Genomic DNA, 27,660 nt, shown 5'->3' with positions numbered 1-27,660 from the left:
GATTCACTCTAATGACTATTTCTTTTGCCATGCAGAAGCTGTGGAGTTTGATTAGGTCCCATTTGTCTATTTTGGCTTTTGTTGCCAGTGCTTTTGGTGTTTTAGTCATGAAGTGCTTGCCTACACCTATGTCCTGAATGGTTTTGCCTAGATTTTCTTCTATGGTTTTTATGGTGTTAGGTCTTATGTTTAAGTCTTTAAGCCATCTGGAGTCAATTTTAGTGTAAGGTGTCAGGAAGGGGTCCAGTTTCTGCTTTCTGCACATGGATAGCCAGTTTTCCCAACACCATATATTAAACAGGGAATCCTTTCCCCATTGCTTGTTTTTGTCAGGTTTGTCAAAGATCAGATGGTTGTAGATATGTTGTGTTGCCTCTGAGGCCTCTCTTCTGTTTCATTGGTCTATGTCTCTGTTTTGGTACCAGTACAATGCTGTTTTGATTATTGTAGCCTTGTAGTATAGTTTGAAGTCCGGTAGTGTGATGCCTCCCACTTTGTTCTTTTTGCTTAGAATTGACTTGGCTATGTAGGCTCTCTTTTGGTTCCATATGAAGTTTAAGGTGGTTTTTTCCAGTTCTGTGAAGAAGGTCGTTGGTAGCTTGATGGGGATAGCGTTGAATCTGTAAATTACTTTGGGCAGTATGGCCATTTTCATGATATTGATTCTTCCAAACCATGAACATGGAATGTTTCTCTGTCTGTTTGTGTCCTCTCTTATTTCGTTGGGCAGTGGTTTGTAGTTCTCCTTGAAGAGGTCCTTTACGTTCCTTGTTAGTTGTATTCCTAGGTATTTTATTCTCTTTGTAGCAATTGTGAATGGCAGTTCGTTCTTGATTTTGCTCTCTTTAAGTCTGTTGTTGGTGTATAGGAATGCTTGTGATTTTTGCACATTAATTTTGTATCTTGAGACTTTGCTGAAGTTGCTTATCAGTTTCAGGAGATTTTGGGCTGAGACGATGGGATCTTCTAGATATACAATCATGTCGTCTGCAAATAGAGACAATTTGACTTCCTCCTTTCCTATTTGAATACCCTTTATTTCTTTTTCTTGCCTGATTGCTCTGGCTATAACTTCTACTATACTATATTGAATAGGAGTGGTGAGAGAGGGCATCCTTGTCTAGTGCCAGATTTCAAAGGGAATGCTTCCAGTTTTTGCCCATTCAGTATGATATTGGCTGTTGGTTTGTTGTAAATAGCTTTTATTATTTTGAGATACGTTCCGTCGATACCTAGTTTATTGAGAGTTTTTAGCATAAAGGGCTGTTGGATTTTGTCGAAGGCCTTCTCTGCATCAATTGAGATAATCATGTGGTTTTTGTCTTTGGTTCTGTTTATGTGGTGAATTACCTTTATAGACTTGTGTATGTTGAACCAGCCTTGCATTCCCGGGATGAATCCTACTTGATCATGGTAGATAAGCTTTTTGATGTGCTGTTGCAATTGGCTTGCCAGTATTTTATTGAAGATTTTTTGCATCTATGTTCATCATGGATATTGGCCTGAAGTTTTCTTTTCTTGTTGAGTCTCTTCCGGGTTTTGGTATCAGGATGATGTTGGTCTCATAAAATGATTTGGGAAGGATTCCCTCTTTTTGGATTATTTGGAATAGTTTCAGAAGGAATGGTACCAGCTTCTCTTTGTATGTCTGGTAGAATTCGCCTGTGAACCCATCTGGGCCTGGGCTTTTTTTTGGCGGTAGGTCTTAATTGCTGCCTCAACTTCAGACCTTGTTATTGGTCTATTCAAGGTTTCGACTTCTTCCTGGTTTAGGCTTGGGAGGAGGCAAGTGTCCAGGAATTTATCCATTTCTTCCAGGTTTACTAGTTTATGTGCATAGAGTTGTTTGTAATAATCTCTGATGATGGTGTGAATTTCTGTGGGATCTGTGGTGATATCCCCTTTATCGTTTTTTATTGCATATATTTGGTTATTCTCTCTTTTCTTTTTTATTAATCTGGCTAGTGGTCTGTCTATTTTGTTGATCTTTTCAAAAAACCAGCTCCTGGGTTTATTGATTTTTTTTGAAGGGTTTTTTGTGTCTCTATCTCCTTCAGTTCTGCTCTGATCTTAGTTATTTCTCGTCTTCTGCTAGGTTTTGAGTTTTTTTGATCTTGCTCCTCTAGCTCTTTCAATTTTGACTATAGGGTATCAATTTTAGATCTTTCGTTGCTTCTCATGTGGGCACTTATTGCTATATATTTTCCTCTAGAGACTGCTTTAAATGTGTCCCAGAGATTCTGGTATGCTGTGTCTTCGTTCTTGTTTGTTTCGAAGAATATCTTTATTTCTGCCTTCATTTCATTGTTGATCCAGTCAACATTCAAGAGCCAATTGTTCAGTTTCCATGAAGCTATGTAGTTCTGATTTTGTTTCTGAATTCTGAGTTCTAACTTGATTGCATTGTGGTCTGAGAGACTGTTTGTTATGATTTCCGTTCTTTTGCATTTGCTGAGGAGTGATTTACTTCCAATTATGTTGTCAATTTTAGAGTAGGTGTGATGCGGTGCTGAGAAGAATGTATATTCTGTGGATTTGGGCTGGAGAGTTCTGTAAATGTCTGTTAGGTTTGCTTTTTCCAGGTCTGAGTTCAAGTCCTGGATATCCTTGTTAATTTTCTGTCTGGTTGATCTGTCTAATATTGACAATGGGGTGTTAAAGTCTCTCACTATTATTGTGTGGGAGTCTAAGTCTCTTTGTAAGTCATTAAGAACTTGCCTTATGTGTCTGGGTGCTCCTGTATTAGATGCATATGTATTTAGGATCATTAGCTCTTCTTGTTGCTTTGATCCTTTTACCATTATGTAATGTCCTTCTTTGTCTCTTTTGATCTTTGTTGTTTTAAAGTCTATTTTATTAGAGATGAGAATTGCAACTCCTGCTTTTTTTTGCTCTTCATTTGCTTGGTAAATCTTCCTCCATCCCTTTATTTTGAGCCTTTGTGTATCCTTGCATGTGAGATGGGTTTCCTGGATACAGCACACCAATGGGTTTTGGCTTTTTATCCAATTTGCCAGTCTGTGTCTTTTGATTGGGGCATTTAGTCCATTTACATTTAGGGTTAATATTGTTATGTGTGAATTTGATCCTGCCATTTTGATGCTAGCTAGCTGTTTTGCCCATTAGTTGATGCAGATTCTTCATTGTTTTGATGCTGTTTACCATTTGGTATGTTTTTGGAGTGGCTGGTACTGGTACTGGTTGTTCCTTTCTGTTTAATGCCTCTTTCAGGAGCTCTTGTAACGCAGGCCTGGTGGTGATGAAATCTCTGAGTACTTCCTTGTTCACAAAGGATTTTATTTTTCCTTCACTTATGAAGCTTAGTTTGGCTGGATATGAGATTCTGGGTTCAAAGTTCTTTCTTCAAGGATGTTGAATATCGGTCCCCACTCTCTTCTGGCTTGTAGGGTTTCTGCTGAGAGATCTGCTGTGAATCTGATGGGCTTCCCTTTGTGGGTAACCCACCCTTTCTCCCTGGCTGCCCTTAGCATTTTCTCCTTCATTTCAACCCTGGTGAATCTTCCGATTATGTGCCTTGGGGTTGCTCTTCTTGAGGAATATCTTTGTGGTGTTCTCTGTATTTCCTGGACTTGAATATTGGCCTGCCTTGCTAGGTTGGGGAGGTTTTCCTGGATAATATCCTGAAGAGTATTTTCCAGCTTGGATTCATTCTTTTCATCACATTCAGGTACACCTATCAAATGTAGATTAGGTCTTTTCACATAGTCCCATATTTCTTGGAGACTTTGTTCATTCCTTTTTACCCTTTTTTTCTCTAATCTTGCCTTCTCGTTTTATTTCATTGAGTTGATCTTTGACCTCTGATATCCTTTCTTCTGCTTGGTCAATTCAGCTGTTGAAACTTGTGCATGCTTCGCGAAGTTCTCATGTTGTGTTTTTCAGCTCCATCAATTCACTTATATTCCTCTCTAAGTTGTTTATTCTCGTTGGCATTTCATCAAATCTTTTTTCAATGTTCTTAGTTTCTTTGCATTGGGTTAGAACTTGTTCTTTTAGCTCAGAGAAGTTTCTTATTACCCACCTTCTGAAGCCTGATTCTGTCATTTCATCACATTCATTTTCCATCCTGCCTTGTTCCCTTGCTGGTGAGGAGTTGTGATCCTTTGTAGGAGGGGTGTTCTGGTTTCGGGTGTTTTCATCCTTTTTGCGCTGGTTTCTTCCCATGTTTGTGGATTTATCCACCTGTCGTCTTTGTAGTTGCTGACTTTCAGATTGGGTCTCTGAGTGGACGTCCAGTTTGTTGATGATGAAGTTATTTCTGTTTCTTAATTTTCCTTCTAACAGTCTGACCCCTCTGCTGTAGGACTGCTGAGGTCCACTCCAGGCCCTGCTTGCCTGGGGATCACCTGCAGCAGCTGCAGAACAGTAAGGGTTGCTACCAGTTTCTTCTGCTATCTTTGTCTCAGAAGGATACCTGCCAAATGTCAATCTGATCTCTCCTTTATGAGGTGACTCTTTGGATATACGGGGGTCAGGGAACTGCTTGAGGAGACAGTCTGTCCTTTATAGGAGCTCAAGTGCTGAACTGTGATCTCTGTTGTTCATTCAGAGCTGCTGGGCAGGTACATTTAAGTCTGCTGCAGCGGAACTCATAAACCCGTTTTTTTCCCCGGGTGTTCTGTCCTGGGGAGTTAGGGCTTTATTTATGAGTTTCTGTTGTGCTGTTGCCTTTTTTTCAGGGCTGCCCTGCCTAGCAAGGAGGCAACCTAGTCACTGTCTTTCCTGCAGAGGCTTTGCTGAGCTGCTGTGGACTCCGCCCAGCTGCCGTGTGAACTTCCCTTCAGTCCTGTTTATATGGGTGTATTAGAACTGCCTCAGCAATTGTGGCCCACCTCTGTAATGGCAGACTCTCTCTGTAATGGCGGGTTGCCTTGGCAACGGCAGGCTGCCTCAGCAATGGCGGACTACCTCCGTAGTGGTGGAGTGCCTCTGTAATGGCGGACACCCCTCCCCCACAGAGCTGGACCATCCCGGGTTCAGCTGTGCTTGCTGTGAAGCTCTCAACCCAGAGGGTTTCCAATTGCTGTTTTTTTTGTCGGGGGGTGGGACCAGCCGAGCCTGATCACCTGGCTCCCTGCCTTAGAGCCTTTTTTTTTTAGTTGAACGGTCAGCTCTCTCCCAGGTGTTCTAGTCGCCTGTTGAAAGGGTGCCGGGATCTGTGTGATTTCCCATGCGGCGACCCACTGTGCCGGCTGAAACAGTGGCGCTGAGATTCATGAGGCTTTTTTGCCTGGGAATCTCCTGGCCTGGCTCCCTGTTTCAGTCCTCTTTTAAATCAGATGAATGGGCGACTCTGCCTTCCTGGAGCTCCACTTGCCAGCTAAAAGGGCACCCAGACCAGTGTATTTTGTGTGGAGAACCACCATGCCGGGGTGCTGGCCAAAACAGCCGCACTGGTGACCTGTGGGGCTCCTCTGCCTGGGAATCTCCTGGTCTGTGGGCAATAAAAATCCGTCTGGAAATGCGGCGCCCACTCACCCTCTGCGCTTTCACTGGGAGCTGCAATCCTGAGGTGCTCCTAACCGGCCATCTTGGATCCTCCGAATTCAGTTATCTCTTGTGCTGCTTGAAAAGTTTCATTTTTAGAAAACTCAAGTAATCCAGAACTTGAGTTTTATGCCTACTTACTTTCTTGTAGGTATAAGGTAATAAAAAACTTGTAACTGGAACTGACTACTTTATATAAATCAAGGATCTGTCTGAAAATGATAACAGTAAAGATAATACGGGAAGGTGTTAATCTTAAAAAACAAACCATGGGTCATTCCTTCAAAAGGTTATTTAGTCACTAAATACAAGTTTTTTCTATCTTAAAGATGCCTTTTCAGTTTTAAGAATTTGTCTTTGTTCTCATATTCTAGAATCTAACAGGAGTCTGTTAGAGGAGTCTGTGTTCATCTTCTTTATAATACCCTAATTTTTTCTCTTAAAATTCATGTATAAGGTTGAAAAAAATTGGAAAAAAATGATTTGAAATAATGACAGTAGTCTCCCTGTCTCTCCTTACTTGTAGTACCATTTCTCAGGTGCATCATTTTAATTTTTTTTTTTTGACTGTGGGAAATTTCAAGCACATTCAAAAGTAGGGAGAATGGTGTGATGAACCCCCATGTGTTCATCAACCATTCTCAATAATTATCAACCCAAAGCTTTCCTTGCATTCACTGAATTATTTTAAATCAGATCCCAGATATCATTTTTTATATTCTCTGGAAACTTTTTAATATAATCTCTAAATGAAAATAACTTTTTATAAAAACAGAACCTTAGTGTCATTATCACATCTTAAAAAAAAGCCGTAATTGTTTATTATCATTAAATATCCAGTGATGATGTATATTTCCTGTTGCATCACATCAAGAGGCTTGTAATATCCAATTGGCTCTCCTTATAACCAAAGAGCTCCAGAGTTGAAAATATACATAGCATATTATACTTATCAGTTTAAACATTTGTAAGTGTACAGTTCACTAGCATTAATTACATTTACAATGTTGTGTAATCATCACCACCATACAAAACTTTGTCATTATATTTAACATAAATCCTGTACACATTAAACAGTAATTCCCTATTCTTCTTTCCCCTCAGCCTGGTAACCTCTCCTCTACTCTCTGCCACTATGAATTTGTCTATTCTAGGTACCTCCTATAGGTAAAATCATACAATGTTTGTCCTTCTGTTTCTGGCTTTTTTCACTTAGCATAATGGTTTCAGGATTTATTTATGTCATAGCACATATCAAAATTTCATTTTTTAATGGCTGAATAATATTCCATTGTATATAAATAACACATTTTCCTTCTTCATTTATCTGTTGATCATCTCTTGATTTGTTTTCACCTTTTGGCTGTTGTGAATAATACTGCTGGAAACATGGTTGTATAAGTATATGTTCAAGTCCCTGCTTTCATTTTTGAGAGGTACTATATATATGTAGGAGTAGGATTGCTGGGTCATATGGTAGTTCTTCATTTAACTTTTTGAGGAAATGAGAAACTTTTCCACAGTACCTACAACATTTTGTATTCCCTCTAAGCAATGTATGAGATTTCCAATTTCTCTGCATCCTCACCAACATTTCTTTTTTCTGTTTGCTAAATAAATATATATATATATATAAAATAGCCATCTTAATTGGTTTGAAGTGTCATTTCATTGTGGTTTTGATTTGTGTTTTTCTAATGATATTGAGTGTCTTTTTATGTACTTATTGGTCATTTGTATATCTTCTTGGGAGAAATGTCTATTCAAGCCCTTTGCCTATTTTTAAATCTGGTTTCTTTTGTAGTTACAAAGTTGTGGGAGTTCTTCATATTCTGGATATTAATTCCTTATCAGATATATGATTTGCAAATATTTTCTCTCATTCCTTGAGTTGCCTTTTTACTCTGTTGATGGTGTCCTTTAATGCACAAAAGTTTTTTGATGCAGTCCAGTTTTATCAAATTTTTTCTTTTATTGCTTGTGTTATTGGTATCATGTCCATAAAATTATTTCTGAATCTAGTGTCATCAAGATTTTCCTCAGTGTTTTCTTCTAGTAGTTTTATGGTTTTAGGCCTTAAGGTTAGGTCTCATCAGTTTTAAGTTCATTTCTGTATGTGATGTAAGTTAACCTCCTACCTCATTCTTTGACATGTGGATATCTAATTTTCCTAACACCATTTGTTGAAAAGATTGTCCTTTTCCATTAAATGGTTTTGGCACCCCTGTCGAAAATCAGTTGACCATATATGTGAGTTTTGTTTCTAGACTTCCTATTTTATTCCATTGTTCTATATGACTGTCATTGTGGCAGTAATATACTGTTTTAATTGTAGCTTTGTAGTAAGTTTCAAAGTCAAGAAATTTGAGACTTCCAACTTTCCTTTTTTAAGATTGTTTTGGCTATTTGAAGCCCTCTGCAATTTGATATGAATCTGGTAATTGACTTTCCCATTTCTGCAAAAAAGTCTTGAAATTTTGATGGAAATTGCATTGAATCTGTAGATCACTTTGGGTAGTAGTGATATCGTGACACAGCTGAGTGTTCCTATCCTATCCATAGGCACAAGATGCTTTTCTATTTATATAGGTTGTCTTCAGTTTCTTTCAGCAGTGTTTTGTAGTTTTTGTCATACAAGTCTTTCACCTTTTTGTTAAGATTTAATTCTAAGTATTTAATTATTTTAGATGCTCTTGTGAATGAAATTGCTTTGTTAATTTCCTTTTGGATTGTTTGTTGCTAGTCTATAGAAACTATCAACTTTTTATAGAATGGTTTTAACAGGCATTAAGGATCATTGCTTAAATCAGTTATGGCATTATGAAATTACAAAACAGTGATATTCTTTCATTCCTTCTCAATTTATTAACTAGCATTCTTTTTAAAGAATAATTTTACCTTACCCTGAGATATACTTTGTACAGAGAAGGACAGATAAATACCAGATTCTTTCTCTTAATAGTGTTCAACAAAATGAGTTGGTTCCCTACCATCCCCTCAGTTTTTCTAATGAAATATTAGGTTTCGGAGTTTGGGAGTTTTTTTGAGGATCATTGTGAACACATCGATTTTAACAATTTTTTAGTCGTGTGTGTGTATATGTGTGTTTTATGCTCAAATTGTCCCATCTTTAGACTATAGGAACCCTTTCAAGTTGTCCTAAGTCTTTTTTTTTTTTTAATTTCCCTCTAGGTACTGCTTTAAATGTGTTCCAGAGATCCAAGTCTTTTTTATTCGACATCAGTAGTATTTGACAACTTTCTGAAGGCAACCACTTTTAAACTTTTTAAAAATGTTTTAATTCTCTTGGACGTTACCATAACTTTAAATCACAAACTGACTTCTTATCACCTTTAGATATTATCTGTGATTCCCAACTATGAAAAATTAAGATTTAGCCTCTCTCTTTTCCAGTAAATTGTTACCCATTATATTTAGTTCTGAATCTTTTCCTTATCTTGTACCTTCCAATGCTATATGGTTACCTTTATTTTTATAATGTTAAGTTAGGAAACATTCATATTTTTGTTCAGTAATAATAATTGCATCTTTGGCTTTGCAAATAGGTTGATTATAAAATTTGAAAACCAGTAATCAACACTTATTATGATAGTGCAAATATTGTTTATTGCTAAGCCAAGTGCAGTGTTAAGATTATCATTTCTTCATTTTTTTATAATGACCAGTTTGCCACTTGATGGAAAATGTTTCTAACATCAAGATTCTAGAAAGGTCCTTTTCCTTATATTCTATTAATTAAATCAATGTTAATGAATAAATTTGTTTCTTGTTTGTACCATAACTTTCTTATGGGATTAGCTTTTGTTTTTGAAAAATAATGCTTCTTCATCAATCACTAAAAGCTGTGGCTCTCTCTTTGATTCATTAACATACATTAAATTGCTTTGTATCATCAGAAATTTCTTGAACCCTCTTATCTACTGCATACTTCATCTTGAACTTCACAGTTTTATTTACCTGTCTGTGTTTTACTTTTATGGGATCTTGAGAGAAAGAACAAGTATATGTCCTAAATCATTTAAAAGTTTATACTTTTTAATGTTGCAATCATTTTTGTCTTACCTTTTTCTTTCCTAAGTAAAGAGCTATAATTTTTTACTATTTTCAAACTGTCTCTAGCGTCTGGTTAGTCATTTTTGTTTGCTCTTTTTTAAAAATATTTTTAGTTCCAATTACTACTAGTTTATAACTAATACCTCAAGAGCTTATCATAAGAATTAAAATATGGATAGATGAATTTGTACTTTTTTAAATGACTGATTATATTGAGTGGATTGTAGTCTTTTGAATTTAGCTTAATGTGATTCAAAGGGTTCAGCTGGCCTAATTCAAAAGAAGGAAATAGAGGGTCGAGAAAAGGAGAGTAGATTGGATAAGAAAATAAAAAAGATAAGGTAATTGACTCATTTCAAGTTCTCAAGGCCCCAGAGATTTGCTCTGAGCCCCTTAACTAAAGAAAAGCATATCTAAATGACACATATCTGAAATTTGAGCCAAAGGTTGATATAAGTTTTATGTCAGCAAATTTTTACTTGTCATGTCATTGCAGCTTCTAAAAATTTTCCAATATACTAACTTTGAGAAAAATAGAAATTACATCTTATCGACTCAAGATCGCCTCGTAGGAGGATTTGCCAAGTGGCCAGACAGTCATCCAGGTAACTTATTTTCTGTGTTAATCTGGAACAACCATTATTTCTTCTTCAAGCATCTTTATCAGAAAAGGCATATGATAGAAAATATATCCACAGTTGCAAAGTTGCATTAAATAATGTTTTTTAAAAGGTAGATTGTGTAAACTTAGGATAGATTTAGCGTGTTGGGGAGTATAAAGGAAAGAGTTTATTATTGAGATGCTTTGGTATATTGTGCATTTTTTCCCAAATATTTTACTTAGTAATGTTTTATTTCATTTGCAGCAGTAACGTAGATGTTCTGAATGATTCCTTTCCAAAATAGAGGATTATTTAGCCCATCCAAAGTCATTAAGATTATTAGTCATGACTTGAGCTAAGTAGAATAAATTACCCTCAATCCTGAAGGTAATCAGTTCTTACTCTTTTCAGAAGTCATTAAATAGGCCAGGTGCAGTGGCTCACATCTATAATCCCAACACTTCGGGAGACCAAGACAGGTGGATCACTTTAGGTCAGGGGTTCAAGACCAGCCTGGCCAACATGGTGAAACCCCGACTCTACTAAAAATACAAAAATACACTGACAGTTTTGATAAGCAAGTAGTTAAAGAATTAGTTACGAATATGAAACTAGACACAAGGAATAATTGTTTATGCCAGTATTGCAATAGAGTCATGGTTTTTATTATCAGTCCAGAATATACCTCATCAACTCGTCTTCCATCGTAGAACTGCTGTGATTGGAATGTGTACTTGAATCAAAATATAAATGAGCTCATGAAATCATACTTTTATATTTGAAATGAGCAGGAATATTTCCTAACACCCATACCTACCTGTATTTTCATATAAAACATGCTTCCTACGTCAGGTGCATTGGCTCACACCTTTAATCTCAACACTTTGGGAGGCTGAGGTCGGTGGATCACTTGAGGTCAGAAGTTTGAGACCAGCCTGGCCAACATGGTGAAAACTGCCTCTACTAAAAATACAATAATTAGACAGGCATGGTGGCAGGTGCCTGTAATCCCTGCTACTCAGGAGGCTGGAGCAGGAGAATTGCTCGAACCTGGAAGACACTGGTTGCAGTGAGCCAAGATCATGGCACTGTACTCCAGCCTTGGCAATAGAGCAAGAGTCTGTCTCAAAAAATAAAATAAAAAGACCGGCACAGTGACTCATGCCTGTAATACCAGCACTTTGGGAGACTGAGGTGGGTGGATCACTTGAGGTCAGAAGTTCGAGACCAGCCTCCTGGCCAACATGGCAAGACCCCATCTCTCAAAAAACCTCATCATACAAAAAATTAGCCAGGTATGGTGGCGTATGCCTGTAGTCCCAGCTACTTGGGAGGCTGAAGCAGGAGAATCGCTTGAACCCTGGAGGCAGAGGTTGCAGTGAGCCAAGATCACACCATTGCACTCCAGCCTGGGCGACAGAGCATGACTCCATCTCAAAAAACAAACAGACAAACAAACAAACATACATGCTTCCTTAGAAAAAGTATACAGTGCTTTCAAAGTTGTAAGCCAAAGTGTGTTTTCAGAAGTTAAGTTCTCAAGCAAAATAATATTTTGAAATTTTTGGTATCTCTAGTGCCTCAAGAAAACTGAGAATTATTTTGGTCTTGATCCCATTTTTTCAATCAGTGCAGGTTACTGTTTTAACAAATAGTGGGAAAAGGAAAATGACAGTCTCTTAGAAAACATTTCTTATATAAACATACTTGAAATACATTCAGTATTTTCAATAGCTTTTTTAAAAGAAAATTCTTGAGGCTTTTTTCTAGAGCAGTCAGTTGCTAACTTTAACATTTGTGTAAATATTTGGATGTACCACTTACTTTTTACAGATACATGACAGTGTTTTCAGAGTATGCACTAGAAAACATAGAAAGTCTTTCATAAATTTAATTTATGTGTAAAGATCTGGTCCCAGAACCTTTATAATCAATTTACCAAGATTCTTTAAGATTAAGCTTATTCTTGGTTCTAGTAAATCTAGTAGCAAATTTGACGTAAAGGGATTTTATATACATTTATGAAACTTCACAATAATTTATTATGGAGTAAATATATATTTCAACATCTAAAGTGCTTCATTATGGAGTAAACCTCTATTGCCACATCTAAAGTGCTTGTACATTGCCACTTATGGATAAGGAGTTTAAAAAAAAAAAAAAAAAAACAATTTGAAGCTTGAAATAATTGAGTTCTGATCTCATTGGCTGTTACAAAAATCTTTTTGAGAAAAAAAGTGTTTTATTTGTTACTTTATCCAGAGAGATTTTAGTTTTACACAGTTCTATTTTATGTTATTATGGATATATATCTTCTGTTGTACTTTTTCATAGAAAAGTTTCCTAGTTTCTAGAAAACAAAGCTTAATGTTGCTTTGTACCCTTGGTAGTTTTAGAATAACTATACGGAATGATGTGATATTACAGGAGAAAACAAATTTATTTTTTATAGTCTGAAAGTCAAAGGAAAGTGAGCCAGAAGAAACCTAAGTATTTACTGAGAAGGTCTAAAAGGTGATCAACATGGGCCTGTATTAGTGAAATAACTCTTCACAATGGCATTGAGTAAGCACAACTAATTGTCATTTCTGTTTTGAAAAATAAATGATACTCTTGTAAGTAAAGCTTTTTCCTTAACCCTTTTGGCATAGTTTGACTTGGTAAGATGTTTTGAACTTTTTATTGTTGTTGTTTTGAGACAGGGTCTCATTTCGTTGCCCAGGCTGGAGTGCAGTGATACAATCATGCCTCACTGCAGCCTGAACCTCCCTAGGCTCAGGTGAGTCTCCCACATAGCCAGAACTACAGGCACACACCACCATACCTGGCTAATTTTTGTATTTTTTGTAGAGATGGAGCTTCACCGTATTGCCCAGGCTAGTATCAAACTCCTGTGGCTCAAGCAATATTCCCTCCTCGGCCTCCCAAATTGCTGGGATTACAGGGTGAGCCACCGCACCTGGCCTATTTTGAACTTTAATAGCTCTAAAGGCCATAAATGTTGACCAGTTCAAAAATAGAAAAAGATTATTGACTGGTACAAAACTGTCTTTGTAGTGTTTCTATAACTGCAAAGCTCTGAGCTCTTCACAATTCTACATAAGACTTCTAGGCAAGAATGGCCATGTGATTTCATTGGCCACTTTAATAGAAGAGGGTTCCTGCCCCCTGAAAGATGGGAAACTGTGAGCCAGTGCAGAAGAATTGTCATGGTATGAGCACTCATATTATTTCAACCAAATAAAATGTGAGTTTGTTTTTATTGTCAGATTAGATATTCTTAGAATGACTGACATTACCTTAAATAGGAGGATTAAATATGGCATAGCATTCCAGAATGGATTATTTTTGCTTAAGCTCCTTTTATTTAACACAGTCTTAGAATAGTACTGTATATGGTTTAGGAACTTTTAGAGGTAAAACGTGGAGAGAGGGGTATTGCAACTTAGATTCAGAATTTTGTTGTCATTTAAAAAAAAATTTTTTTAATGATGTAGCACTGAAGCTACTCGTTTCCATGTTCTCTAGTAAGCAAAAAGGGAAACTCCCTAAAGTGACAAGTCTTATGTATTACTGCTGCTTCTCCTGTCTTTTAGTCACAAAGGTTATTGAAAATATCAAGTCCTCAGCTGGAAACTGTTTTCCTTTGTTAATGATATTTTAATGAATAAAATATTTTATTTTGATTATCTGGGTTTTTTTTTTAATAAATTGGTGTTTGAGACTTTGAGAAAGCAAATATTTTTAGAACTATATTAGCATTTCTCTAAACTTGCTTTTAATGGAGTGATGGGCTGGTAAATATGTAGCTAAAATATTTTGAAGAATGTACAAGTAAGAATGCCTATTACGATTTTTTAAATGCCTTCTTTTCAGATGCTTTGCATGCATACTTTGGGATCTGTGGCCTGTCACTAATGGAGGAAAGTGGAATTTGTAAAGTTCATCCTGCTCTGAATGTAAGCACACGAACTTCAGAACGCCTTCTAGATCTCCATCAAAGCTGGAAAACCAAGGACTCTAAACAATGCTCAGAGAATGTACATATCTCCACGTGACTGACTTTAAATTGGGAGGGTGGGGGGATTTGTAGCATAACTGTAGCTTAAGTTTAAAAGCCATGTATAACCAAGTGTGCTCTTTTTTTAAAAGGTAGAGTCTTACAATCAAATCTCCTGCTGATGTCACTTTGGGATATGGTGTTGAACCAGTAATCTTTGTACTGGGTTTCAAGAAAATCTTTGTTGAAGTTTGAACCACATCTTTGTCGTGGTTCTTAAATGTTTATATTGTGTTTCTAAGAAGTTGTTTGAGGCAAATTAACTGTATGTGTGTAGGTTATCTTTTTAAAATCTCTTCAGTGCTAATTGTATCTTACTATAAAATGGACGCAAATCTTCAAAACAAGTTTACAATTCATATAGCGTTGATAATCTTCAGGTGAACACTTAGTGATCATTTGAAAAGCTCACTGTTGATGGTAAAAAATTTGCTTTAATGAATTAAGTATCTGGGATTATTCTTTGAAAACAGATGACCATAATTTTTTTTAAAGAAGAGTGACTTATTTTGTCTTATTCTTAAGTAAAGTGTGCCAATTAAACCTATGTGGCCTATATAAATGAAATTAATAACTAAATAGTAAGAATAAATAGGTTTAACTAATGTGATAGTTTTCTAAAGGGAGATTGTTTGAAGACAACTATTACGTAACTGAGAGAAAAGCAACTTAACTGTATGTGATTGTGAATGAGAGTTTTGTGCTATCTGGGTCATTTATTTAGACATTGCTGTGGTGAATATCAGTTATGTTTGATTTTATTCTCAAATCGTTAGTTGTCCTTTTTTGCTTTCTGGGAAGAAAGCAATCTTTTTTTATATTGAAGGAAAGATACTTTGTGTTTTTATTTTTAGCCATTTGATTTTTTTTTTAATTTGTTGCCCCCAGTGTGTTAGCTGCTCTAATTTCAAACTAATACTTTTCTAATTTTTTTCAAATTAAATAAGTAAAAAATTAAATACAAAAACAGAAACTCTCAAATAGATTCAGTGGTGCAACTCTATACATGGTCATTATTTTCATATGATCAGGTAAATGAGAGGAAAATGTAACCATTTAGAGGGTAAGAAGCTTGTTTTGTTTTCTTAAGCCTATGAACTAGCTAATTATAAAGGAGATTGTATAAAAACTCTTCATTAGTAATTTATCAATAAGTCACATCCATTACTTAGTGACATTCAGAACTATGAGTCTAGTACAGAAATGGAGAAAGAAATCTCTTCACTAAAGGAGTTGGGTTTAAGTTATCCTTGGTGATAATAAACGTTGAAATATTAGTGCTACAAGCATCAGTACAAAATCTAGATTACTGGTATCACTGTTTAGGCATTGAAATATTTTAAATGTTATCTTTTTTCTAAATTAGAGGAAAAAAATGTTGGAAAAGTAACAGTCGTTCCCAAGGGAAACACTGTGTACTTGGAAAAATGATTTATTTATTATTGGCATGCTTAGTTTTAAACCTGAGTTTGCCAAAATTAACTTAGGTTTTTTAATTAGAAATAAAATAAATCTGATGGTGGGGGAAGAATGAGCTTAATGATAGATGTTCTTCTTTTATAGGTTATTCCAGTTGCTACTATTTAAATCCTAGCAAATTAAGACATTCATATCTCAAACTAAGTCATCTGTTAGACATTGGAAGTTGAAGTAGCATGTATATAATGCCTTTACGACTATATAAAAAGCCCAAATTGTTTTTTCTATGTCACCAAGAAAGGTTACAAGGTAAGAAAGGTAGTAACAGTGACTGTATTCATAAATGAAAGAGAGAAATTTCAATCTAAAAGTATTTCGTAAGGCTAAATATTTTCTAACTTCTTATAATATAATACCATAAGATTATAAATTATAGTATGCTTCTAACTAACATGCTTGTGGGAGACTTTCTTGTGAAACTTTATGGACTAGTAAATGTTCTCATTCCACAGCAACTTAATTGACCAAAAAATAGGCCAGTGTGAATTGTGGAGAAATTATTTCTAACTTTTCTAGTTATTTACAAGAAAAGTATTTATCAGTTAAATAAATTGTAAGCAATATTTCACATATATACTTTATTTCTTAGCAGGAGTGATATAATGAGGGGAAATATGAAGTCCAAAATCTCAAAGAGCTCTATTTCCTATTCCCTGCTCGTCTCTTTCCCACCCCCTACTTTTGTGGCATTTTTTTAAGAAGGTAGTAGGAGGAGCTTTGTTTTGAACATCTGCATACAAATCAAAGTAATCAGATCATATGGCATAATTTAACCTGTTTATCATTTACAGTGTTTTTAGATTTGACCTATAATAGATAGGTGTTATTAGAACTTTAAATAGTTACTTATAAGTATTTAATCTAAATTCATATAGAAATCTTGCTGACAGTGATATATAATTTGAAAACTGTTGGACCTGATCATTTTTGAGAGACAGTTAATGATGAGGTGCTCTGGAATCAGAGACCTGGGTTTAAATCCCAGATTTGCCAATTCAGCAGCATGATCTTGGACCCTAACTCTCCCATTGATAAAATAAGGAAAATTGGAAAACCTAACTCACAGGATTGTTTTAGGATTAATTGAGATCAGATAAAGCACTTAGGATAGTACCTGAAATACAGCAGATTTCTAATTATAGGTTTCGTTGTAATGATTATAAAATTATTTGTTTTAATTAAAGCCTCTCTTCTACAGCAGAACAAGGTTTTAACAGTTTAGACTCAGGGAAAATGACAGCAGTGTTTTCTAATCTCCCCATAACAACACAGAGCAACTAGGGTAGCCACAGACTCTATTACAATGCTGGATGACAAGGTATCTCTAAGAACTTGAAAATACAACTGAGTGAGGAGAAACCACTGACCCACATGGTTTCAGTATCTGTGGGAGGAAGTAGAAGGAAGGCAGCTAATTTCTGACAGCTCTGCAAATTGGAGAACTACAACACTCCCCACAGTTTCTCACTACAAAGTGCGGTGGGCCAATCTAAGAACAGATACTGAAACTGGGAAGTGTTCTACAGAATCCCATTTGCAGGTGAATGTTAAAGAAGTATGATAAGGTCTGATGATTGCATTAGAGCAGTCTGGGTTTTACACTGTATGCCCCTTGAAGCTAATGAGACAAAGCCCAGCACTGAGGACAAACTTCCAGAATTAGAATCCAAATGAGTCAGGATGGGTAAAATAGGACAAAAGAAAGAGAAGGTCTAGATAAATATTGGGAAGAAAGGCCAAGATACAGAGACATTATATATATATGTATATGTATTTTCATATACCTATACAAACATATATAATCTTTTAAATCACTGTGAAAATGAAAAGGGAGCTCTAAGGCCATGAAGCTGGAAGTCATCCTAGAGCCACTTTTCCATCCTAAAAGTACAGAAAAACTCATTTCAGTTAAGAGGAAAAAAAGAGTAACTGAGCCAGTATTACAGTCCAACTTCTTTCAATTTAGTATAAGAAATAAGAGAATAAATAGAGTAACATCCTCACAGACAATGAAAGCACACCAGAAAGACATGACCACAAGACAGATAAAAACAATATTTGCCAAAAAATAAAAAGCAATTATGACAGGAAATGTATAGCAAGTAGTACAATTATCAGTAAAAGTAGGAAAAGATGATAATTAAGCAAGTACCAAACACTTGGAGTAAAAAGCAAACCAAAAGAAAGCAGAAGGAAGGAATTAATAAAGATAAAAGCAAAACAAAAGGCAATAAATCCAAGTTGGTGATGGGTAGTGTGGAGAGTTGAGTGAGATAAACTACCAACTAACCTATTTAAGAAAAAAAGGAGGAAGCACAGATACAAAAATGTAAATGACAAGGGTGAAACAGTAAAACAGGAAATCTGTTTAAATTGACTACTTTCAGCAGTTTTACACAGTAAATTAGAAAACTAAGAAAAATGCAAATTGCCAAAATTTACTCTAGGTAGATAAAGTCACAACAAATCAATTACCATAGAAGAAACAAATAGCTGACAGTACCCCTTACCAAAGAAAGCATCAAGCCCAGATTGTTTCAAGGGAATTTCTACCAAACCTTTAAATAATCCCATTCTTGCTTAAACAATCTAGAGACTAGGAAAAGAATCTTGAACCTCAAAGTGCCAAAAAAAAAAAAAAAAGAGTGAAACTCTTAAATTCATTTTATAAAGTGAATGTAATAATGTTGATTAAAAAACCTGACAAAGATTGTACCAAAAAGAAAATTACAGACCAGTCTCATTAATATTAATGAAAAGTTTTAATGATATATTAGCAAACCAACAGCACTTTCAAAAGGTAATCCTGACTAAGTTGGATTTATTATAAGAATGCAAGGGTAATTCAATACTGGAGAACCTGTTAATGTTCATCATGTTAAGAGTTTAAAAAATGATATGATTTCATCTTTGTAGAAAAGACATGATAGAAATTCAGCACTCACTTATGTTAAATATACTAAGTAGAAATTGATGAATAATCTATTAACATTGTACCTCTGCCTAAAAGCCAGCATCTTGAATTTCAAAGCAGAAGAGACTTTCCAGCTGAAGACAGGAACAAGACATATGCCTACTATCTCCCCTACTACTTAACAATGTGTTGAGAGTTTTAGCCAATGAAGTTAGATAAAATAATGACGTGAATTGGAAAGGAAGAGGTAAAAGTATTTGCAGATATGAATATATATCTAGAAAGGTCAAAGGAACTTGTTGAAAAACTAAACAGTAAAAAAAACTTAGTAAATTAGCTGTTAAACACAATTAACATACAAATATCAGTAGGCTTTACCAGACACAAGTGCATACTTTGATTCCATTACAGTGAAGTTCAAAACAGGCAGCATTTATGTATGGTGTCAGAAATCAGCATCCCCTTTCAGTCACTACCTCTCTTCCCAAAGGTAAGCAATATCAAAATCACCGTCAATTAGTTTTGTCTGTTTTTGAATTTTATATAAGTGGAACCATATAGTAAACATTATTTTTCAACTGGCTTTAACTCAGTAGGACTGAAAGAGGTTCCAAGGGGACTCTGTGGTGCTGGTAATGTTCTGTTTCATGATCTAGGTGCTGGTTACATAGGTGCATTCACCTTATGAATATTTATCAAGCTGTATATTTGTGCACTTTTCTGTATGTATAATTATAGCTCAATAAAAATGTTTACTAAAAAGTAACAAGACTGTATATATATATATACAAACCTAAACTAGTTAGAGGATACTTGAAGAGAAGACCTCCTTTGTGATAGCAAAAGTAAAGTAAACTTAAGACATGGCTAAAAATCTATGTGAGGAGAAAAAAAAAACTCTTGAAAGACAAATGTAGATTCCAACAAATGAAAAGATACATGATATTCTTAGATAGAAAGAGAACATCAAAACATGGTTTTCCCCCTTAGGGGGAAATTCAGTGCCATTCCAATAAAAATTATGTTTTCATTGAGAGAACATACTAGAATAACCATGGAAACTGAAAAGAATGAGGGGACCAGCCCTATCAGACACTAAAACATACTCTAAATCCTCCATGGCAGAAGCTGTCAGAATTTTTTGGCCCAGAGAGTCTGCATCTATAGATTTAGCATAAAGAAACATGCAAATAGGCAAGAGTACATTTTCACACACTATAGAAATGATCCCTGAAAGTATAGTCTTAAGAGTACATTTTCAAGCATCTCACTGCCACATTTTTGTAATTGTGACAAATAAGATACTGATTATGATACATTTATGTAACTCAATACTATTGTAAGTATGGATATTGGAGGGCATTTGTAATGTTAAATAAATGAAAAGTTTTGTATTGGTGCATAAATAAGAAGTCCAGTGGAAAAGAAGAATTCCAGAAATGGACTCAATGGCATATTAGAATACAGTAAAGACAGCATCTCAGGTTAGTGGGAAAATGAACTTTTAAGTAAGTGCTATTGAGATTACTGGTGCTTAATTATTCAGGTATTTACATTCTAAAAATACATATAGCTTATTGCACTTTGAACCTATTATTTTTAAAATGAACATTTAGTTTTATAATTTAAAGAAAAAGTGATAGTTTTCTCCCGATCCCAGCCTGTATTATACCCACAGCCTGTACTTCCTGGAGATAAACACCACTGTTGCATAAATCTTTCAGACCTTTAATCTCTGCATATAGAGATATAAAAATAGAGAATATACTTTAAATGTCTGTACATTTAAGCATTACTTATCGCAATACAATATATACTTATACAAACATAGATACATGTATGTATACTGTACATAAAGATCTGAGGTGCTAAATATTGTGTTTTTTTCATTTAACAATATATTATTAATGCCTTTCAATATCCATATTTTAATAGTTGCATAGTATTGCATTGCATAAATGTACTAGATCAGTGCAAAAGTAATTGCAGTTTTTACCATTTTTCACAATTTAAAAATATTGCTGTGAGATATTTGAAAATGTATCATTGCCCATTTGCATGTTTGTTTAAATTTATAGATGAGGAATACCTGGGGCAAAAAGTGTGCACAATTTAAATTTGATAGGGTTTTTTTTTTGTTGTCCAAACTGCTTTCTAAGAAGGTTGTACTAATGCACACTTTTATCTTGACACTAAGATTTTAAATATGATCAGAAAATGGTCTTCTGATAGTAAAACACCATCTACTTGTAATAATTGTGGCATTGGAAAAAACCATTGTGACTTAGTTCCTCAAACTCATTTACAAATTATAAATCTGAGCTCCAAATATGAATTAACTCACAAGATATTTAATTATTAGTAGCAGTACTGTAACTAGAGTGCAAGTTTTTTGTCTCCAGAAATGGCATTTTTTATGGCAATTTTTTTGAAGTGATCATTTTCCATTCTCTTCTTTCCACATTTTTTCATGTTTGTTCCACTAACTTTTCAGGAAAGATCTTGAGGCTCTAACTAAATTAAGGGTGGCCATTAAAAGTATGTGTGGGATTCCCTGAACCAACTGGTAATGCACTACCAGCATATAAGGTGTCCTCATTGAAGCAGCTGGTGACTGGCACGTGGGACCTCATGTTTGTCTGCAACTTCTTGTGAGTCTATAAATGTGTCAAAAAGTTTTAAAGTATGAATGGGAACATGAAAGACATGTAATTCACTGGAGAAATTGTGAAGTAAAAGTAAAAGATTATGAATTTAGGCTCAAAGCCAATTTCCATCTCATTTAATCCTGCATGAGCAAGTCAAGGAGTTTGGTAGAGCTTTATGAAATCTCTAAGGAGTGAAGAAAAACAATCATTAAAATCAATTTGATAAAGAGCTACTAAGTAGTATGCTAGCCTGTTAATGGATTTTCATCTTGTCATTTAAATTTTAGCAATTGAGTATCACACTAGAACACCCACAAATGAGATTCTGTTACAGAATATCTTTTTTGTACTACAGAACATACTGTAGACAGTTATTCAGTGGTTAAATTATAGAAATAATCAGAAGATGCTTTTTACTTTTATGACTTGATACATTTTAATATTTCTCATATTAAGAGAAATTTAGGTTATTTATTTAAAACTCACAAATGTTGCTGTGAACATTTATTCACTTATTTATTTTATAGGATTCCTAGGAAGAAATTCGTGGACTAAAGGATTTATGCTGTAAAAATATTGGTAGTTACTGCCTAGAATTGCTATCCAGAAAGTGTAGCCATTCATAAACACAACAACGGGTATTAGAGTACCTGTTTCCTCATATCTTTTGCCACGCTGGATTTTATCAGTCATAAAAGTTTTTCATTCTAGGTGGGAGAAAATGGTATTCCATTATTGATAATGTGTGGAGATCAAGTTCTAATAAGTTTGAAGGGAGGTTAATTCTTTATATGTGCTGTATGAATGAATGCCAATTGTATGCCTGTGAGAGTGAAATCAGAATAATGTTTCTCCACTTAAGCAGGACTTAGAGCACTAATTTTCCAAGTTTGGTCTGCAGATGGAAACATTAGCGTCACCTGGGAATTTGTTAGAAAGTGCAGATTCTCTAGCTGTACCTTAGACCTCCCGAATTAGAAACTTTGGGAGTGTGGTTAGACATTAGTGTTTTAAACAAGCCCTCCAAGTAGTTTCGATGCTCACTCAAAGTTGAGAACCAATCACTGATAGAGAAAAAGCAGTGTGGGTAGAAAAAGTAGTGGAGACCCCCATAATTATTTGCAAATTTATATTTTTAAAAGATACGAGTCTTAACAGTAAGCTTAGTATAAATCAACAATGTGATCTTTACTCCTACCCCCAAAAAACTAACATGATCTTAGTCTGTGGTAGCAGGATCGGAACCATAATAAATGCTCCAATATGCAAAGAAAATATAACATTTGTTTTCTCAAATGGATTTCATTTTTATTTACCCATATCTTTGGATATCAATGGATGAGAGGAGACTAAGGAAAAGGACCATTTGAATGTGTTAGCTAACAATCTCAGTCTCTTCCAATTTCAACAATGGCTTTTTTTTTTCTGCTTCTTGCTGTCTGGGTATAGAGTCTTGGTGGGGCGTGGGAGGTCTCTGTTGCACACTGCTACTATGGACTGGTCCCTGGACTGGTGCCTACTGAGGTGTCTGCTGCTAGTGTGGCCTTTTGAGGTGGGTTACTATTTGCCTCTGATTTCAACTCTATGGCCTCTTCACTCCAATCCCAGGCTTCTTTCAAGCCAACTGATCTTAGTGACTCCATCTGGGTATCCTCTGCTCTTCCCAACTTCCCCTCCCCATTCACATTTACTATCTGGCAAATGCAGAAACTCTTAGATCTTGTTTATGTCTGAAGTACTGTCTCCTCTTCCTATAGCTACCTCCCTTCCCACTTTAATCCTACCTGGACACCCTGGATATATAAGCCAAAAGTCTGTTTCTTTTAGGACCACAGCCTTTTCTAGGCTATGCTTGGAAAAGCACGTCACAGGGCTATCCCACATTACCACGTCTGAATATTTTTAAGTTACAAATCAAACTAGCAAATTCTTATCTTCTCTATTTTTAGGTTGGCAAATATAACTCCATAATGACAGAATTGAAAAATAGCAAGGCATATCAAATAACTGAATAGCACAAATTCAAAATTAACTGCATTTTCCACTCCAGGCCATGATTTGGCAGTGGCTGTTGCTGGGCTGGAGCAGAGTAGACAAAGCAAAGAGATTTCTTCCTGGCTTGTTGACTTGCCAACCCTGGCTCCCTACAGTCACTGGGCATATTCACAGGATAAACATACGCTTTCTCTTCTTGTAGAGGGGGCAGTGGTGTGGTCCCTTCACTCCTGCTTAATCTCTCTTTGCCCATCAACACCCTCTTCATCTGGGCACAGGCTTCTTTATACTCTACCCAGCCGGAGTCAGGCAACCTTCACTCACAACATGTGACCAGCCTCCAGCCCCCACCAACTTACCATTTAGGTGCTTTAAAGGATCCCAAAGCTAGAAGGCCAGGTTCCCATTGAGAAATTTTGGCCTTATAAAGTTCCCAGCCCACTGCTGGCTCTTGTATGCCCACCCCAGAATCCTTTCCACACCTCGAGAGCTCCCTTACATTTGTGAAGGAATCCTAGTCCCTTTGTCTAAGCTCCATGTTACCTCCAGCTCCCCTAAACTGCTCTTTAATCACACCTTGGACCTAGGGGACCACATACTTTGGCAGCCTAATCAAAAAATGACCCAGGGAAGAAGCCCAGGCAGGTTCTGTAAGTGGACTGGAGTAGGGAATTCCAGGATCTCTGGCACTTGGGGTATAGTCTAGAAAGGGGCCCCACTGATTCCTAACCTTATGGAGAGAAGCACCAGAATGGGATCCTCTAAAGTGCAGAAGACCCTCTTGCCCAACTCTATGGGCAGCACTGGCAGGCCACCAGCCTCTGTGTTTTTAAATTCCTTTATGCCTGTCTAGACCTTTTTACTTCCACACATCTCCTCTCCTCTCCTCACCTTTCATCCTTCCCACATTTTCAAGGGATGGGAGAAATATTTCTTCATTTCCTGAGTTCTCTCTGCTACTGATTTTCATTTTAATTGGAGTTTAAGAAACAAAAAATCATTTCTCAAGTGACAAAATCTGACTATAATTCTTGTTTGCTGCAAACTCAGATGCTGCATATTTCCTCTTTTTATCCTTGCTGTAATATTCTAAACCTCTCAAGGTAAATGAATGCCTCTGATGGAATGGGAAATGCAGAGATAAAATACACATTAGACTTTTTCAAATTTTGTATCCCTGCCAAATTAATAGAAGTAGGGTAGCAGAAATGAAGAGGGTGATGATATCCAGTGTCTGCTGTACTGTCCGGGTACCACAAGAGGTTCAAGGTGCCACACATTAAAAAGGTCAGAGAAGAGCAGGCTTTCCAGGAGGGCAAGGAGAAATTGACTGTATTTTCATATTCAAATATATAAAGGCCTGTTCTCTGGAAGAAAGTTTACATTCAGTGGCAACTTTAAAATTCCTGTTTAGGAGGGGCTTAGGGGTGGCCATCAATAAGAAGGTGAAGCCTAGAGGACTTACCATGAAGGTGATTTGCATATAACTGTACTCCTTATTTATTGTGTATTTGTGGTGGCTTTTGAGAGAGCAGGTGAAGATTGCAGGTTAATCTTGATTGGACATCCTTCAATGGCCACACTTTGGCTTCATCAGTAACTGGACTTCTTAAAACATCTAGCCATATTTAAGCACTATAAAGAACTTTGCAACATTAGAGCTGCATTAGGCTGGAATGGGTAGCCTTGGTAAGATCTCCATTACTGTTGCTGCTGGAGGTGAGGCTTATTCTGGAAAGCAGGAAAAGAGCACCAAGACTGCAGGCTAGCAGTCTCTTGGCTTGACTCACTTTCAGATGGCATTTGGTTTTGGCAGGGCAATGTTCACACACACACACACACACACACACAGGCTGTAGAACATCAACTCATTTCTCTCTATACGTGTGTGTGTATGTATTGCTCGTTTTAAAGAAAAACATCATCCTAATTATAAGGAAAGTTTCCTTTTCCAGAAGTCTCAGTTGATAAATGGAGAAGTAATGATGGGGTTAGAAAATAACTATCTCACAAATGCTAATAGACTTTAGGCTACAGTAATCAATGGATACTGAAACCATTAGGAGAAAGGGTTGATAGAGAATTTAAAAGTGGAAGTCTCAAGCTGCCACCACCTGAATCCACTGATCAATCCTACCATCTCTAAAAGTGACTCAGACATTGCATGCCTTCTGCTATAATGCAATGTGAGGTACACAAGGTCATCTATAAAATATGCTTGTCAAGCTGAGACTGAACCTGGTCAGTCTAATAGCTCTAACATCTAGATCAGGGGTATCCAATCTTTGGCTTGCTGGGGCCACACTGGAAGAAGAACCATCTTGGGCCACACATAAAATATACTGATACTAATGATAGCTGATGACCTAGAAAAAAATTCTCAATGTTTTCAGAAAGTTTATGAATTTTGTGTTAAGCCACATTCAAAGCCATCCTGGGCTACATGCAGCTCGCAGGCTGTGGGTTTGACAAGTTTGGTCTAGATCTAATAAGTGAAATGGGAACAAGTAAAATGACACCATGAGGAAGCAATCAGCCATATCCTAAATGTAGACTTCCTAAAGACAAATCTGGTATCTTCAACAACTTAAGGAAATGAAGGGCTGACTGTTCTAGAAATGTGAGACACAGAAATCAAATACAACATATGGATCTTGTTTGGGGCCTAATTTGAACCAACTTTTAAAACACTTGAGATAATTAAGGAAATTTGAATATGACCTAGCTATTAGGTATTAAAGAATTGTTTTTAACTGTTAGCTGTTATAATCATTTCTATTATATAAGAAAAATTTCTCATATTTTAGAAACATTCAGAATTTGGACTGGCATGATGTCATAGCTTTAATTCAAAGATTAGTGGAACTTCTACTTCCAACCAAGATGGAGTAGCAGGACTGGATTTTCCTCTCTTCTTAAAAAAAAAAAAAAAAATACCTGGATTAAGTATATAAACCAGTGGTTATGAAGACATTGAACATAAGGCAATGGAAAGTGAACCCTGAGAGACAGAGAAAAAATAAGGTAAGCCCATGATTGCCCAGCTTAGTGCCTAGAGAATTTCTAGGCCCTAATACAGGGATAAGAACCCCAGATGGAGAAGGTGAAGCTAAGGGTTCTGGTGTCCAAAGTGGCTACAGTTCACAAGGCAAAGTGTCAGGAGAAAGCTGCACAGAGAGTGTATATGGATATCTGCAAGGCATCCTTTTTGAGTATTCAGTGTGTGTGGGAAGAAGACTACCCAAGACCAGAGAGGAAAGAAAAGAACATTATCTACAGCTTACCCAGGTCCAGAAATAGTTTCTGTTCCAACCAGACTGACTGGAAAACTTTCAAACTCAGAGAATTGAGAACACTCCAAATGATCTTGCCTCAGTAGTGGCAGTAATTAGCTATTGACTAAATGCTACTCTAGTTCCACCTACTAAATCTCAGAAATAAGCCCCTAAACACCCAAGCTGTTTTCAAGCAATTTAACTGCATCCCAGAAGGAAGCTTAAAAATATTTGTAGAAATATAAAAATATCCAGGACTCAACAAGGTAAAACAATGTCTGGCATTAAGTCAAAAATTATCAGACATAAAAAGTAGAAAAATATGACCCCAAAAGGGGAGGGAAATTGATCAATAGAAACTGACCCAGAAATGACACAGATGGTAGTATTAGAAGACAAGGACATAAACATAGTTATTTTTCTATATTCCATATGTTTTAAAAGCTAGAAGAAAGATTGAACATATTAAGTGGAGACATGGAAAATATGAAAAAGACCCAAGTCAGTCTTCTATGTTAAAACTATTGTGTCTGAGATTGTTTAAATACACTGATGGTATTCTCAGGATATTAGATATTGCAGAAGAAAGGGTTAGTGGAACTGAAGGCATAACAAGAGAAACTGTAAAATGAAATGGAGTGAAAATTTTTTTTAAGTGAAAACAACCTCAGGTTACCAAGCAGTCTAGTGTACATGTAATTGGAGTTTCAAAAGAATATTTGAAATGGCTAAAATGTTCTCAAATTTGATTAAAAAGTGTAAGTCAACAGATCCAAGAATCCTACAGACTCCAAGCACAAGAAACAAATTGCTCAAAGCCAGTAATAAAAAGAAAATTTTAAAAACAGCCAGAGGAAAAATACCTTATGTATAGAACAAAGTATGAAAGATTTCTCATCAGAAACAATGCAAGTGAGAAAACAGTGGTAGAGCATCTTTAAAGTACTAAAAGAAATAAACCGTTAGCCAAGAATTTTATACCCGATGAAGACATCTTCTTAAAAGACTATAGAATGAGAAAGAAGAAAAAAGAGATTGATGTAACAAGTATGGCAAAATATTGTGTAGTTCTATCTGTGGTCTGCATGAATGGGCAACCATTATA

General features: G+C 36.0%; 1 protein-coding gene across 4 annotated transcripts in view; it reads left to right on the top strand.

Annotated features, from left to right (window-relative positions):
- PGGT1B (protein geranylgeranyltransferase type I subunit beta) overlaps positions 1–19,406 on the top strand; it is a 72,321-nt gene extending 52,915 nt beyond the window's left edge. The window contains exons 8-10 of one of the 4 annotated variants that reach the window (XR_001105147.2): positions 10,079–10,187; positions 12,637–12,749; positions 14,061–14,151. Coding sequence is in view for 3 of the 4 variants with exons in the window: in XM_012438715.2 (XP_012294138.1) it covers positions 10,079–10,187; positions 14,061–14,224; positions 14,337–14,366 (303 nt within the window). In the remaining variant the exon portion in view is untranslated. The other 3 variants (XM_012438717.2, XM_012438715.2, XM_012438716.2) reach the window with 3 other exon arrangements.
- The last annotated feature ends 8,254 nt before the right edge of the window (positions 19,407–27,660 follow it).

The sequence above is a fragment of the Aotus nancymaae genome, unplaced genomic scaffold (assembly GCF_030222135.1).
Source record: "Aotus nancymaae isolate 86718 unplaced genomic scaffold, 86718_ANA_hifiasm-v0.15.2.pri h1tg000014l, whole genome shotgun sequence".
Classification (NCBI taxonomy): Eukaryota; Metazoa; Chordata; class Mammalia; order Primates; family Aotidae; genus Aotus; species Aotus nancymaae.
This window is presented reverse-complemented; position numbering and strand designations above follow the sequence as displayed.